This window comes from Odontesthes bonariensis, chromosome 9 (assembly GCF_027942865.1).
Source record: "Odontesthes bonariensis isolate fOdoBon6 chromosome 9, fOdoBon6.hap1, whole genome shotgun sequence".
Classification (NCBI taxonomy): Eukaryota; Metazoa; Chordata; class Actinopteri; order Atheriniformes; family Atherinopsidae; genus Odontesthes; species Odontesthes bonariensis.
In genome coordinates this window covers 12,093,203-12,106,688 of record NC_134514.1, presented here as the reverse complement: position 1 = coordinate 12,106,688, position 13,486 = coordinate 12,093,203, and the positions used below count along the sequence as shown (strand labels likewise).

The window sequence follows — 13,486 nt, the reverse complement described above, 5'->3', positions numbered from 1 at the left end:
AATGAAGTCTCCAATGATCCCTGCAGGGTCACTGATTAGATTTCCTCCTTTATTCTTAAAAAGGGGCATTTCTATTCTACCATAATTAAGCTTATTCTATCTTGTATCTTTACTGATGATTTTAGCCAGTAAAATAACTGCTGAAATGCACATGCACATAATATGAACTGACACCATTTTATGTGCTGATAAAGTGCTAAAAATAACTTTCATCTGACTGGTTATTATAAAATTACAGTATAATTGTCATGGTTCATGGGTTTTTGTGTTTTGGTTTTCCTATGTTCCTTTGCCAGATCATTGAGGTTGCTGTTGCTGTCTATGTCTTTGTTTTCCTGTGGTAACTCTGTCAGTCTGTCAGTCAATGGTTTGTCTAAAGGGTAAAGGCTTACGTAAAGTTCTAACATGCAGAAAACATGGGCTACTGTCCTGCACATGACAGAACAACTGCTCACATCAGGGTCAAAGCATGTTGGACTTGACGTCTGTTTTGTTAAACAAATATATTATCATAGAGGGAAAAACTTTTGCAGGATTATGACTAAACATTTCAGAATGATTTATGGATGTTATTGTTTACTGGATGATTGTTGTTATAAATTAAAATACTGGTATATTTAAGATTACCTCAGCGCTGCGTTTGATACTGTAGATCACAGAATCCTGTTGCACAGGCTGGAAAACTGGGTGGGACTTTCTGGAGCGGTCCTTAACTGGTTCAGGTCCTACTTAGAAGACCGGAGTTATTTTGTTATTTTCTGACCCTTTGGGTCAGAAATTGCAGAACTTTAACATCAATTATCACAGTTATGCAGACGATACACAACTTTATGTGTCTCTGTCACCGGACGACTGCAGCCCAGCAGAGGTACTGTGTCAGTGTCTGGAGGAAGTAAACACCTGGATGAGAGAGAATTTTCTACAACTAAATGAAGACAAAACTGAGATCATTCTGTTTGGTAGCAAAGAGAAGAGGGTCAGCGTTGGTAAATATCTTGAGACTCGGGACCTTACAATCACTGACCAAGTTCGTAACCTCGGAGTGTTGATAGACTCAGATCTGACTTTCAGCAGCCACATCAAAGCTGTCACCAAGGCAGCTTTTTTAACACCTCAGAAATATCAACAGAATTAAAGGTTTCCTCTCCCAAAAAGACCAGGAGAAACTCATCCATGCATTCATCTCCAGTAGACTCGATTACTGTAACGCTCTTTTAACTGGACTTCCCAAAAAGAGCATTAAACATCTGCAGCTCATCCAGAACACTGCTGCTGGAGTTTTAACCCGGACTAAGAGATCTGAACACATCACACCAGTTTTAAAATCTTTACACTGGCCTCCAGTCAGTCACAGAATAGATTTTAAAAGCCTGCTGATGGTTTACAAATCCCAGAACGGTTTAGGCCCAAAATGCATCTGTGATATGTTCAGAGAATATAAACCCAGCAGAGCTCTTAGATCCAAGGACTCAGGTCAGCTGGTCCAGTCCAGAGTCCAGACTAAACATGGAGAAGCAGCATTTAGCTGTTATGCTGCAAACAAGTGGAACAAACTGCCAGTGGAGATTAAACTTTCACCAAATGTAGACATTTTCAAATCCAGCTTAAAAACATTTATTTTCTCATGTGTCTATGCATGAAATCTGCACGATATACTGTTGCTTGTTTTTAAATTCATTTAAATTATTTTATTTATTTCTCTTTATATTCTTTTATGTATTTTTAATGCTTCTTACACTCCCTACTGCAATGCTTTTATTTTATGTGAAATGTGCTATATAAATAGATTTGATTTGAAGATTAAGATCAGATTTATCATCATGCATACACATGAAATTTGTCCTCTGCTTTTAACCCATCCAGGTTGGCACCTGTTGACACACACATGTACATGCACATGCACAGGGTCACACACTCAGAGACCTTGGCCATGTCAAGGAGGTGGACTGACACCCCTCCAGCTGTCAGTTCCACAGATCTTTATTTTGAGAGGTGAGAGTGGGAATCGAACCACCAACCTTCCAGTTATTGGACGACCCACCCTAACCACTGAGCCTTGATACAATTATTACTTGTAACTACAAAAAATATGTACAAGAGAACAAAGAAAATGTGCAAAACTAAAGTCAATGGCATTTTTTAAATCAATAAAACAGATGTAGGTAATCATGTTAGTTCCTGATTCTGTGGTTCAAGTTTTAAAAAAAGCTCAGATCTGTGCATAGTGCGACCGGGAGAATCAGGTCTGTATTTGCATGCCTGCTTGCATGTTTGTTAAGGGCAACGCAAAAAGTAAAATTATACCCTGAAAAACATTAACGGGACACAAAACATCAGGCATATTTTTTGTACAGCATTATCTTTTCTGACAGTGTTCCAGTGTCACACTCTTACATAACAGTGCTGCGATCAGTGATCACAGTGGAGAGCTCGAAGGTATTGTTGTAGAAAAATGATGAAGCAATTCATAAGGAAATGTCTCAGCTGGCTTAATGAGTGCGCAGAGCTGTTGTTATCTCCAGCACAGTGTAAAAGCAGGTCCTGACAAGTTCTCCACATTCAAGCTGATCATTAACAAAAAGCTCCCAAACTCAGTTGAGCAACCTGAAGTTTTCATTTGTTTGTCAAACAAGTCGACTCTGTTGAGAACAGTTCGCTTGGTTTCGTCACCTTTTTACGTAGGTTCTGCGTCAGTTATCAGGGCTGTGGGGGATTGAACCAAAATCTGCCCAAAACAAACTTTTCTCCTCTGGAGGAGCACAGATAGTGGGGAAATAGCATAAGAAATTAAGAAATAAAATGGAAAGATGGAAGTGAAATAAATATATTAATCACATTATGTGAAACTAGATACATTAACTTTTCTTAAAATGCATTTCCCTTCATATTTCTATTTATTTTTCAGCTACACAATACATTTTCTGTTATACTTTCTGATGGATTTTTAAAAAATGTTATGGATTTTTTATGGAATTTCCAAATCATTGTCAGCAGGTAGCTTTGTAAAATCAGAAATAAAAAATAAAACTATATTTAGAAACTGTGAATGTGTATTTGTGAGAATTTATTAGTATTTCATATTCCATATTAAAGCACTGACGATGAGGTCAAGGAACATGACTTTTTCTCTTCCTTTTTTTCCCTGCGTCTTTTCCAAACAGCTGAACGAATTCCCATCGTAAGGTGAGCAGGCTTCAGCTCAGTTTAGATTTCAGTGGCAGAATATTCTTGATCAGTCAAGACCAGATTAGCTTGAAGATGCAAATGCTCCAAAACAAGCAAGATAGCTGCAGCACAGTCCTGGCATAGCAGTATTAATAATAAAAGATTGAAAAGATAAAGAAGTGGGCCTTCTGTTCAGGCTTAAAAGTTTAAAATTGAATACAGTCATAAACTGCAGTGTACCTGAAACAGTTGATGACATATCATCACTATAATATCACCTGAAGATTATTTTTGCTCTACGTTTCTTCAACAAACTAGCTGACCCCTTGTCTTGACCCACAAAGAGCAGATCAAGAGAGGTAGGCTTGAGGAGGTGCAGGTCAAACTACCAACATCAGGTTCTCTAACCTGCACGTATCAGTGGAGCTGTGTAGATAAAGCCAAATACGCACATTCGCAGACAGTGTCAACAGATCAATGTCTTTTACGTCATGAGCGGGTGCCGGGGCCTTACAAATACCCACAGGATGCAACAGTTGTCACTCACTGAGCAGACTCCAAGCTTTCTGGCTGAGAACAAGACTGCTTCTTTCATTCTACAGAGACAAGGAAACAGCGAGTGGACGGCTGATACTTTGAAATTTCAGAGAAAAGAAAACCTGCAGTTAGAAAAAAAATTCAATAGATTTGAGCAAAGTCTGTAAGTGCAGCGGATCTCATTAAACTGCAAAATGCAAGCTGTTCGTCAGTGTTCGGTGTGTGCTAAGCGTGCTGCTGGAGGGCTTGTGCAAAGTCAAATGGACATTTCAGTGCTGCGCAGGAAAGAGGCCGTCTGCGTCCGCTTCCTCGGGTAAGTTATGAATGAAAGGCATTGATGTTTTGTACTGTACTTGGTTAAAACACGAACCGGATTCTCGCTGCCGACTGAAATTTAATTCACCTGAAAATTTGTCAGATTGACAATCTGAACCTGGAATATATTCAATGGATTTGATCCTTGTGTGTGTAAAACCCGGCTTACATTGTCCCAATTTTTTCTGCAGCACTGCTGAGAGCAGGAGACCTGGAGTCCAGAAGTCAGGAGATCTGAGAAAGCCTTCTCACATGAGCTTGGCATCTTTAAGTATTGGCCACGGGCTTTTGGTGAGTGACCTAAGATGATAATGAAACACAGTGCCCCAGACCAGTCACCTGCAACTGTGAGAAAATTGGAAGTTGTTGAAAATTTTTTTCCCCTCTGTTTTTTAGCAAGTGGAGGACCTCTCTTATAACTCGCTGATCAAGAGAGCCACCTCAGTGGTGATAGATAGCTCCAGTTCCTTCCTCTCTCAGGCCACCTTGGCTCTCACTGATGCCCTGAAGGACTACTCAAAGGTTTGTTTTCATTTAATCTGATGCAGATAAAAGCTTAGGTTCTTCCATTTATATAGCATAATAGTAATATACTGCAAATAATCTAATACTACATTCAACACCAGTTTGAGAAGGCTCAATGATACAATGCAGTTTAAATCATTTATACATTTACAAAATGAACAAATTGTGAGGTTAAAGTCATGGTAAAAATCTTCATCTGCTCTAACTGTTTAATCGAGACCGATTGTTGCTTTTCAGTGACTTGACTGTTTGTCCTCCTGCTCTTTGCCAACAGGCTGTGCATTCACGCATTGCTTTCCAACGACAATATTTGGCCTCACTTGGAAAACTGAGCCCTACAGACGAGGAAACGCTACAGCAGGCGATCAGCGGATGGCGTGCAGAGGTGTGTGTTTGAAAACAAGCCCAAGAAATACTCTTAGCATCAGTCTTGTAAAGAATTATATAGAATTATCTTTTATCAAAAACATGCATTTGTTAATTAATTTTGTTTCAACTCTGCGTCCTGACAGGCTGCTGAGAGACTGGATGAATGCAAACGTTATGAATCTACCTGGATCAATGCCATCAACTTGTGCAAAATGGCAGCTGAGGCAGCAAACAGCGCAGGTGGGTAAAATATGCCGTCATATTCAGGTGCTCAGGCTTGAAATTGTGTTGAAATCTGGTGTATTTATAGCATTGGAGGAATTACTTGAGTGATTTGTCAGAAATTTGACAAAATTTGTGTTTGCATCTCTGTGTCTGCAGGAGCCCAGCAGGCAACCATCTCAGTCAGGGCAAACATTCAGGTGGCCCAGTCCCAGGTGGAGGAGGCGAGAAAAATATCCAAAGAGGCTGACAAGAAGTTGGCTGAGACTAAAGTGGACGAGATCCAGAGGATGGCAGAATACGCCGCTTTCCTAGAGGACAATGACGAACACGAGGTGCACGAGGCTTATCTACGAGAGGACTAAGATGAACAGAGGAAGAGAGCCAAAGGGAAATTGTTTTCAGATGAAAACTTTGACCTATGAACAATGTTTGTTTTTCCCACTTTGGCTTCTGTTTTCAGTCTGTGACATATACATAAGCTGTACATATTCCATTAACAGAGAGAAAATCTAATTCTGAAAGGGAAATCAACCTAATAGCACTTTGGAATTACTTACTGTTGCAGCACTATTTAAAACTATTTATTTGATTTGTGAATGCCAACAAATTGTTGAACGGTATGACAACAAGATGATCGGGTGACGTTTTGCTGTACCTAAGACATTCTATTTTTTATAAAAACTATTTTGTGTATTGTTGTTTTTCACTGTAAACACAATGTCAGGAATGTCAGGAAAAGAAATAAAAACGTAAAATGCATCCATGTGTGTTTGTTTGAATATGTAAGCTATAGTTGGTTCCACATTAGTTGCCTTTTCATGTCATCCTAAAATGCTGTAACATTTTGGGTTTCCCGGAAAAGATGATTATGGATACACAAACAAAAAAAGAATGCTGGCCACATCCATGTTGCTTTTAGCTTTCTGATCAAAATAAATGACGACAGAAGGAGATGACTTGTGTGGGCCTTGTTGAAATCTTCCTCTCCATTTTGACCCATAATAATTACAGAGTTCCATTTGCACAAAGAGTTGAAAACACACAAAAACTGGTATTTGATGACAAATAAGTGACCTCATCCTAAGTTATTTTTTAAAAAAATTGCATAAATTGGCAAATTTACTTTTGATTAAATGGATAAAATTTAATAGACCACTTTAAAAAGACCACCTGAATTTGTAGTATTGTATAATATAGATCAAAGCAAGTTAAATGTACTTGTCATGTCAAAAAGCTGTTGTATTTGTATTCATTTATATAACCCCATTGTTATAGCTGATAAAGTTATAAAAGAATGTGCACTCATCAAAGGAGTTCATCCGCTTTGCATTGACAACCGTCTGTATCTAACATTTTTTAGACTGATGTGCAAACCAGAGGGTTGTGTAAAACTGTTTATTGACATTTTGTCAAATCATGTTAAGCAGATGTGGCAGCACACCCACTGCCAAACAGAAACCACAATGAATCCCAGTTTAAAGCCTACCTACAACCAAGACCAGAAACGTTAAGCGTTTAAACATAAGGAGCTCCTTGTACAGATGAAAAAAGAAGGATGCAGCACTAATTGTGTGTAGCTGCACGATAGAAAAAGCCACTTATCAGATATAGTTTCTTTTAGTCAAACTAAAGCAGACATAGTTTTTCATTGCAAGAAAAAAAGTCTCATCCCTGAGACCATAAATGAGAGAACTCAAACATCTTGGAGCAAGACTAAACATTATGTAATTAAAGTATTTCACATTTGTTTATAAGCTGACGTCAAACTGTAGCACAGCAGCTTCTATGAAGGGGCACCACAGTCGGATGAGACAGAGCAGCAGCTGGAAAGCATGAAGAACCACAGTTTGGAGCCCTTTCTGTGTTGACTTTTTACTCTCTCCTGATGCAGCCTTAGCTGCCTTCATTATTTTATCATAAGAGAAAATGATGATGATGCACATAACCAAAGAGTAAATTTGATTCACAGCAGATCTTACGTGATCCTGCCATGAGTGCAGAATGAACATTTCCACTGAAGATAGTTTCTTTTGTTTGTAATAGCTGTATGAGGCTGATGCAAAGAACATGAAGAAAATCACAATGCAGTAAATGGAGCTGACGCCGTAAATGATGAGGATACAGCGCATAGTGTTGCGTGTGGAGCACAGCTCTACATGCCGCAGGGGCATGCAGATGGCCACATAACGCTCCAGGGTCATCGCTGTCAGAGTAACTGGTGTGACTTTAGAGTACAGAAGCACAACAACAGAGATAATGGCACACAACCAGACTTGCATGGTATATTGAACATAGCTCAAGATGAGCAAAAAATCTGAAACGATTAACATGAAACTGTCTGACAGCAACATTACAGCAAAAAAGATGTAGCGTGCACTTGTGTGGAAACACTCCTTTTTGAAAAAGGTTACAATGAGCAACATGTTGATGCAAAGAAAAATAATCACCAAAATCTGCGCAGTAATTCCCTGATCGCTGATCCTTTTCCTCAAAAAGCCACCAGCCAAAGAGCTGTTAATTGCCATCAATCAAACAAAAGCTCCCAAAGACTGCATAAATTGATCTAAACACACCAAAGCAAAACTGATATTTCTTCCAAAAAATGAAAAAAAGAATGTAAGCAACGATGTAATATTAAAAATCTTTGCTGTTCCAAAGACAAACGTGATCTGCTGAGCTCTGAGCAGATAAAATTCAAGTCAATAATAGTTCAGTTTTACTATCCAACATGACTGTAGCTGAGAAATGTAAAACCATACATAGTAATTTGTTGTCATGTTAAAAAGACCACAAAGACGCCGTCAAAAGCCCTCAAAGCAAAATGCTGTGGTGTGGGGCAGGAAACCCATGTCGAACAATTTGGTGACTAATTTGGAGTAAAGTGAATTTGATTTGTTTGGATTATGATTGTATTACAATGAATTGGACTCTTATTGACTTGAATTGGACTGTATCTTTCAACTGTTGAGATGACGTTTGTTGGGATTTGGTCCAATATGAAAAAAACTGAATTTAACTGAATTACATTGAATTAAATATGGTTTCTCAGTCCCCTGGCCACTCCAGTGCAGTTCCAGGCCAAGGGATGTGCATAACAAAAGATATTGAACTTCAAAACAAGCCAGAAGCACACACTTTAAACTTCTCTTGGGCTGGGCACCGAAAAATTAAAAAAAAATTAATAAAAATTTGAATCTAATTAATCAAATGATTTCCCTGATTAATCACGATTAATCGCATTTGTACGCAAAATCCAAAAATGAATTCAAAAGTAGTGTATAGCTTTTAGCATTTAGTTTTATTTTAAATGTGCTGCCATGTGAATGAAAGTGCCATGACATTTGTTGTGCAAACACACTTTTAACATCAGCATCTTTCTGTAGTTTTTATGTAGAAGCCTCGCTCCACTGTCTGTTTCCTTGAATGACTTGCTGCTATCAGTTGTGTGTTTTGCCTTTAAGTGATATTTTAGACTGGAACTTCTACGGTGATAAGAAAATTCAACTTGGCAGTGTTTACAGATGACTTGGGTTCTGTTGACTCCGCCGTCTGGAAGAACTTTAAAATGAAAATGGCCGAGTAAAAGTTCTGTACCCTTCTCCATGTTTGGTGGATCCACCAAATACTTTCTTTTACGGTTCCGCAGCAGACAGCAACAGACTTTTACAAAATAAAATCCTGTGAGCAACAGAGTTTTACAATAATAAAAAGAATAATAAAACCTGCGTTAATGCGCAATAAAATATTTATCGGCGTTAAATAATTAGCGAGTTAACGCGATAATAACGAGTTAACCCGCCCAGCCCTATTCTCTAGTGTTGCTTTCAGGAAAGATGACAGGAGGAATTAAAAGGGACTTAAGAAAATAAACCTTTTTCTTTCTTTTATTACGGCTTCTTCACACTTTGCTGCAAACCACTCCAGTGAATGCTGAAGGTCATGGCCTGAAGAAGCCAACAGAACCACATCATCTGCAAAAAGCAGGGACACAACTCTGAGGTTCCAAACCCAGATACCCTCCTCTTCCCAACTATGCCTCTATATCCTGTCTATGACTACAACAAACAGGATCTGTAACAAGGCGCATCGTTAGTGAAATCAAACATGCACCATATACGAGCTTGACTTTGTGCCAAGAATGTGAACACGGCTCTTGCTTTAGTTATTAAAGGACCAAATAGATCACAAAAGTAACCTTGGTAACCCATAATTCCAATTCTATCCACAGAATCCCTTGGGAGACACCGCCGTAAGCCTTCGGCAACTCTACAAAACACACAAGCCTGTCCTCCTTATTAAAAGTGGAAATAACGGACCCCAATCTCAAAATCTCCTTAACAGGGGCCTCCGCCAGATGTTCCCAGTTAATCCTCACTACTCATTTAGGCTTACCAAGTCTATCTGGTAGTGTTCGCTGTGTTCCCTGCTGACCAATCCAACTTACCATCAGATATTGATCTTTTCACCCAATTGTCTAAAACAAACGGTGACAAACCATAACTAGCACAGAAACCCAAAAACAAAACATTGCTTGGCTTCTGATCAGGGTGGCCCTTCCATCCAATCTTACGCCTCCAGCTTACTCCATCATTGCCCACTTAGGCGCTGAAGTCCCCTGGAAAAAAAAAAATCCCAGGTGGCACCCCCTCCAGAACACCACCCAGGGAATCCAACAACACCAGGCAGGCTCTGCCACTGTTTGGTGCATATGCACAAACCATAGTCTGAGCCTTCTTTCCTGCGACTTTCAGCCATAGTCAAGAACTCTAACACCATAGCACTCAGCTGGGGGCTTGTGAATATCCAAACACCCACCCGCTGTGTTTGGAGATAAGCCCAACTATCTCTAGTTAATATCACTGCAACCTCATACACCTGCTCAGGCTCTTTCCCTAACAGCGAGGTGACACCCACACAGACATGGCTCCAGGGGGGTGACCGACCCAGTTTCGCTTTTTTGAGTGAGGTAACTTTGATTATTAACTGGTGATGCTCCGTCTAAATCTTTGACATGCTCTTAGTCTGACTCCTCCCCTGAGAATAATTTGCCTTTGCAGACCTTACCATGGGCTAACACCCCCAACAGCATAATGTTCTCAAACCCCTCCACCTCATTAAAGGGGTGATTCTATGGAATTGCTGCATTTTAGAAAACTGAACTCTGCAACAACAATCTAAACATTTGTGCATATGAAGCCATAACATAGGATCAGAGGATGTCTCAGTGCAACAGCACATCCTCATCCCAAACAAAGGCCAGGGTGAGGAATGCTGAGTTTAACAAACAATGCTTCCAAATATCCGGCGGTGCACATGGCAGAGACATGTTTTTAACTTACTGTCTTTGAACCTTTAAAGGATGGGAAGAAATTGTTTGAGAGAATAACTTGTAGATTAACAGATTCAGAAGCTACACTGTTATTAATACAGACATAGATGTAATGTACGCAGCTTAATTCCTCTTAATTTCAAAACAGTTGAAAACACCTAGTAACACTTAATATAATATCAGGCATTTTGCATATGTTTATTGTTATCAAATGTAAAAGGAAAAAGGTGGTATACGCATCACTACATGATCGTCACACACATGCTCTCAAACAGCAAATATCAGCATCTACAGAATCTTGAATTACATTTAAGCATTTGCTGTCGGAAAAGGAACAACTTGAATGACATTGGAATTTGAATATAGATAAAGTATTTTTTTCTTTAACCTGCCGCTTGCTTCTTGTATAAGCCACAGAGGGCATAGTACTTCAGTGCATTAAAAAACATTTTGTCCCTGAGACCATAGATGAGAGGACTCAGACATCTTGGAGCAAGAATGAAAGTTATATAATTAAAATATCTGACATCAATATATAACATTAGATCAATCTGAAGCACAGCGGCTTCTATGAAGGGGCACCACAGCTGAATGAGACAGAGCAGCAGCTGGAAAGCATGAAGAATCACAGTTCTGAGTCCTTTCCATGTTGACTTTTTACTCTCTCCTGATGCAGCTTTAGCCACTTTCATTATTTCAGCATAGGAGAAAACAATGATAATGCACATTATCAAGAAGTAAAACTGACTTATTGCAGATCTAAGATGACCCTGCCAGCTGTACAAGATGAACCTCTCCGCAGAACATACTCCGTCCTGGCTGTAGAGGCTGTAAGTTGCTGATGCAAAGAAAATGGAGAGTAATACAATGCAGGGGACAGAGCTGAGGCCATGAATGAGGAGGATGAGGTACACAGCACTGCGTGTGGAGCACAGCTCTGCATGGCGCAGGGGAATGCAAATGGCCACAAAGCGCTCCAGCGTCATTGCAGTGAGAGTAACTGGTGTGACAAATGTGTACACATACGAAACGATATAAATAATCAGACACAACCACGTTTGGATGGTGAATCCAAAATAGCTCAAAATGAGCAGCACATTGGTTATTAACAAAAACAGACAGTCAGAGAACAGAGTAACAGCAAATAAGATGTAGCGCATGGTTGTGTAGAAGAAATCCTTCATTAAAAAAGTTGTGATCATAAAAAGGTTAATGCAAATAAAAACTGAGACCAAAACCTGAACTAAAATGACCCTATAATTTACCCTCCTCACCGATATTCCACCACCGCTTAGTGAGTTATTGGATGCCATTTATTTGTTTGTTCTTAGCAAACGTTTGAAAGTTTAAAAATTGCCCCGCTTCATTTAAAGACAGATCTTAATTCAAAGAACTTGACTGAACAGTGTCTATACTGATAAATAGTGGCAACAAAGCAGCAAAACATTCAATAGAATTAGAGAGAAAAAGAGTGCACAGAAAAAGAGTCCCAGTTTACCAAACCATCACTGCATGGCTGCACCGTCAGTGTCTCCTCTGAGCTCTCTTCAGCCATCTGAGAATAAGTTGTGTATGAACTCTTTATGAAGGTGACTCGATGTCAAGAGGGACATCACGTGAAAGCTTACTAAACATAGTTACATCATCTGCTGCAAATGCACTTTGTAAATCATAGAAATCAAAGTTATATACACCAAGTGCCATTACGGTGACCTTTGTTTTCCCACCTTATCACCCATGGTGGTTGTATACCTTACATTACAGAAACGCTTGTTTCAACTCTGGAGTGAGCCAGTGTCAAGGCCAAATGCTGTTAGCTTTGAGGATCCTCATCACAAACAAACTAACTCATTGTCTAAAGTTTCACTCAAGCTCAGGTTTGACAGCGTTTACATCCTCAGCTGATGGGAAGTAGCTCTGTGGCAATGTAATGACAAGTGTCTTTCACACTCAAACTGCTCTACAACCACATAAAGACACTTTTCATTATTACTGTACAAGCTGCCCTATTAGTTCGCATTCCTTTTTTATGTAGTGCTTTCAAAAGGTTAGACAACATTCTTCAACATGAAAATCATCTTTTCATTACCAGCGTCTAATGGTGTTTTCCAGAGCATGGTACAGTACACCTCGATGTAGTGCCACGCCCGTAGCCAGGATTTTGCTTGGGGAATTTTGAAAATTCAAACCACTGAAATGGAATTTCCTGCGTTTTTGAGAGGATTTCAAAGTAAGAAACGGAGACTGTAGATAACTGTTTCAGGCAGTATTGTATTCAAAGAATGTATACATTTTCGATGAAGAATACTTTTTCAATATATACATTTTTGTAATGCCTCCACGTGCATCTTTTTAGACTTTGTAGAACACCCCCTGCCTACGGGCCTGCACCGTAAGGTCTTTGGGCTCTCACAGGCCTACCCACTAAGCTATTTTCATGTTTAACTCATCACATATGTATTTGACTGTGCATGTGTCCTTAGCCATACTAACAAGATGATATTCACTCAATAACGTAGCGTAGACTTCACGGGGTACTAAATAGCCCAGGCTTAAATAGTGGAGGGAAATTTACTTATAGAATAGAATAGAATAGAATAGAATAGAATAGAATAGAAAAATACTTTATTTATCCCCCAATATTATTATATATTATTATATATATTTATATATTTATATATTACAATATACAATAATATATATTATATATATTTATATATTATATATTTATTTATTTATAAAACATTAATACAACTTCTTCAGGGGGTCTATTTTCGTTAAATATGCTAAGCTTAACGTTTAGCCTATCTAGCTTTAGCTATTTTCCAACTATATCCTGCAAATAGTTTACAATATCAACCTAGATGCTGCCTTAGCTTATAGGCCCATACGTGCATTTTATGAAGTTTAATAGCCATGTCACTTAATTAGGCTATACCAGACGGTAAACGTTACGTGATTAGCCTACAGTGGTGGCTGAGTTTCCCACTCATTGCTGTTGGGATGGGGGTCAGAGTCGTA

General features: G+C 39.0%; 2 protein-coding genes and 1 pseudogene across 2 annotated transcripts; 1 reads left to right on the top strand and 2 right to left on the bottom strand.

Annotated features, from left to right (window-relative positions):
• Nucleotides 1-3,896: 3,896 nt before the first annotated feature.
• Nucleotides 3,897-5,498, top strand: LOC142388786 (diablo IAP-binding mitochondrial protein-like). Its single transcript, XM_075474343.1, is given in 6 exon segments — nucleotides 3,897-4,015; nucleotides 4,209-4,338; nucleotides 4,414-4,539; nucleotides 4,817-4,927; nucleotides 5,055-5,151; nucleotides 5,293-5,498. Coding segments are annotated over 6 exon segments (789 nt in total).
• Nucleotides 5,499-6,737: 1,239 nt separating this feature from the next.
• LOC142389038 (odorant receptor 131-2-like) lies at nucleotides 6,738-7,661 on the bottom strand (annotated as a pseudogene).
• Nucleotides 7,662-10,848: 3,187 nt separating this feature from the next.
• LOC142389037 (odorant receptor 131-2-like) lies at nucleotides 10,849-11,778 on the bottom strand. Its single transcript, XM_075474589.1, has one exon. It carries the CDS (start codon nucleotides 11,776-11,778, stop codon nucleotides 10,849-10,851), a length of 930 nt encoding a protein of 309 aa, XP_075330704.1.
• Nucleotides 11,779-13,486: the final 1,708 nt, after the last annotated feature.

What these genes read in the sequence shown, in the direction of transcription:
- LOC142389037 (XM_075474589.1), bottom strand. Translation starts at nt 11,778, where the DNA reads ATGGCATCCAATAACTCACTAAGCGGTGGTGGAATATCGGTGAGGAGG.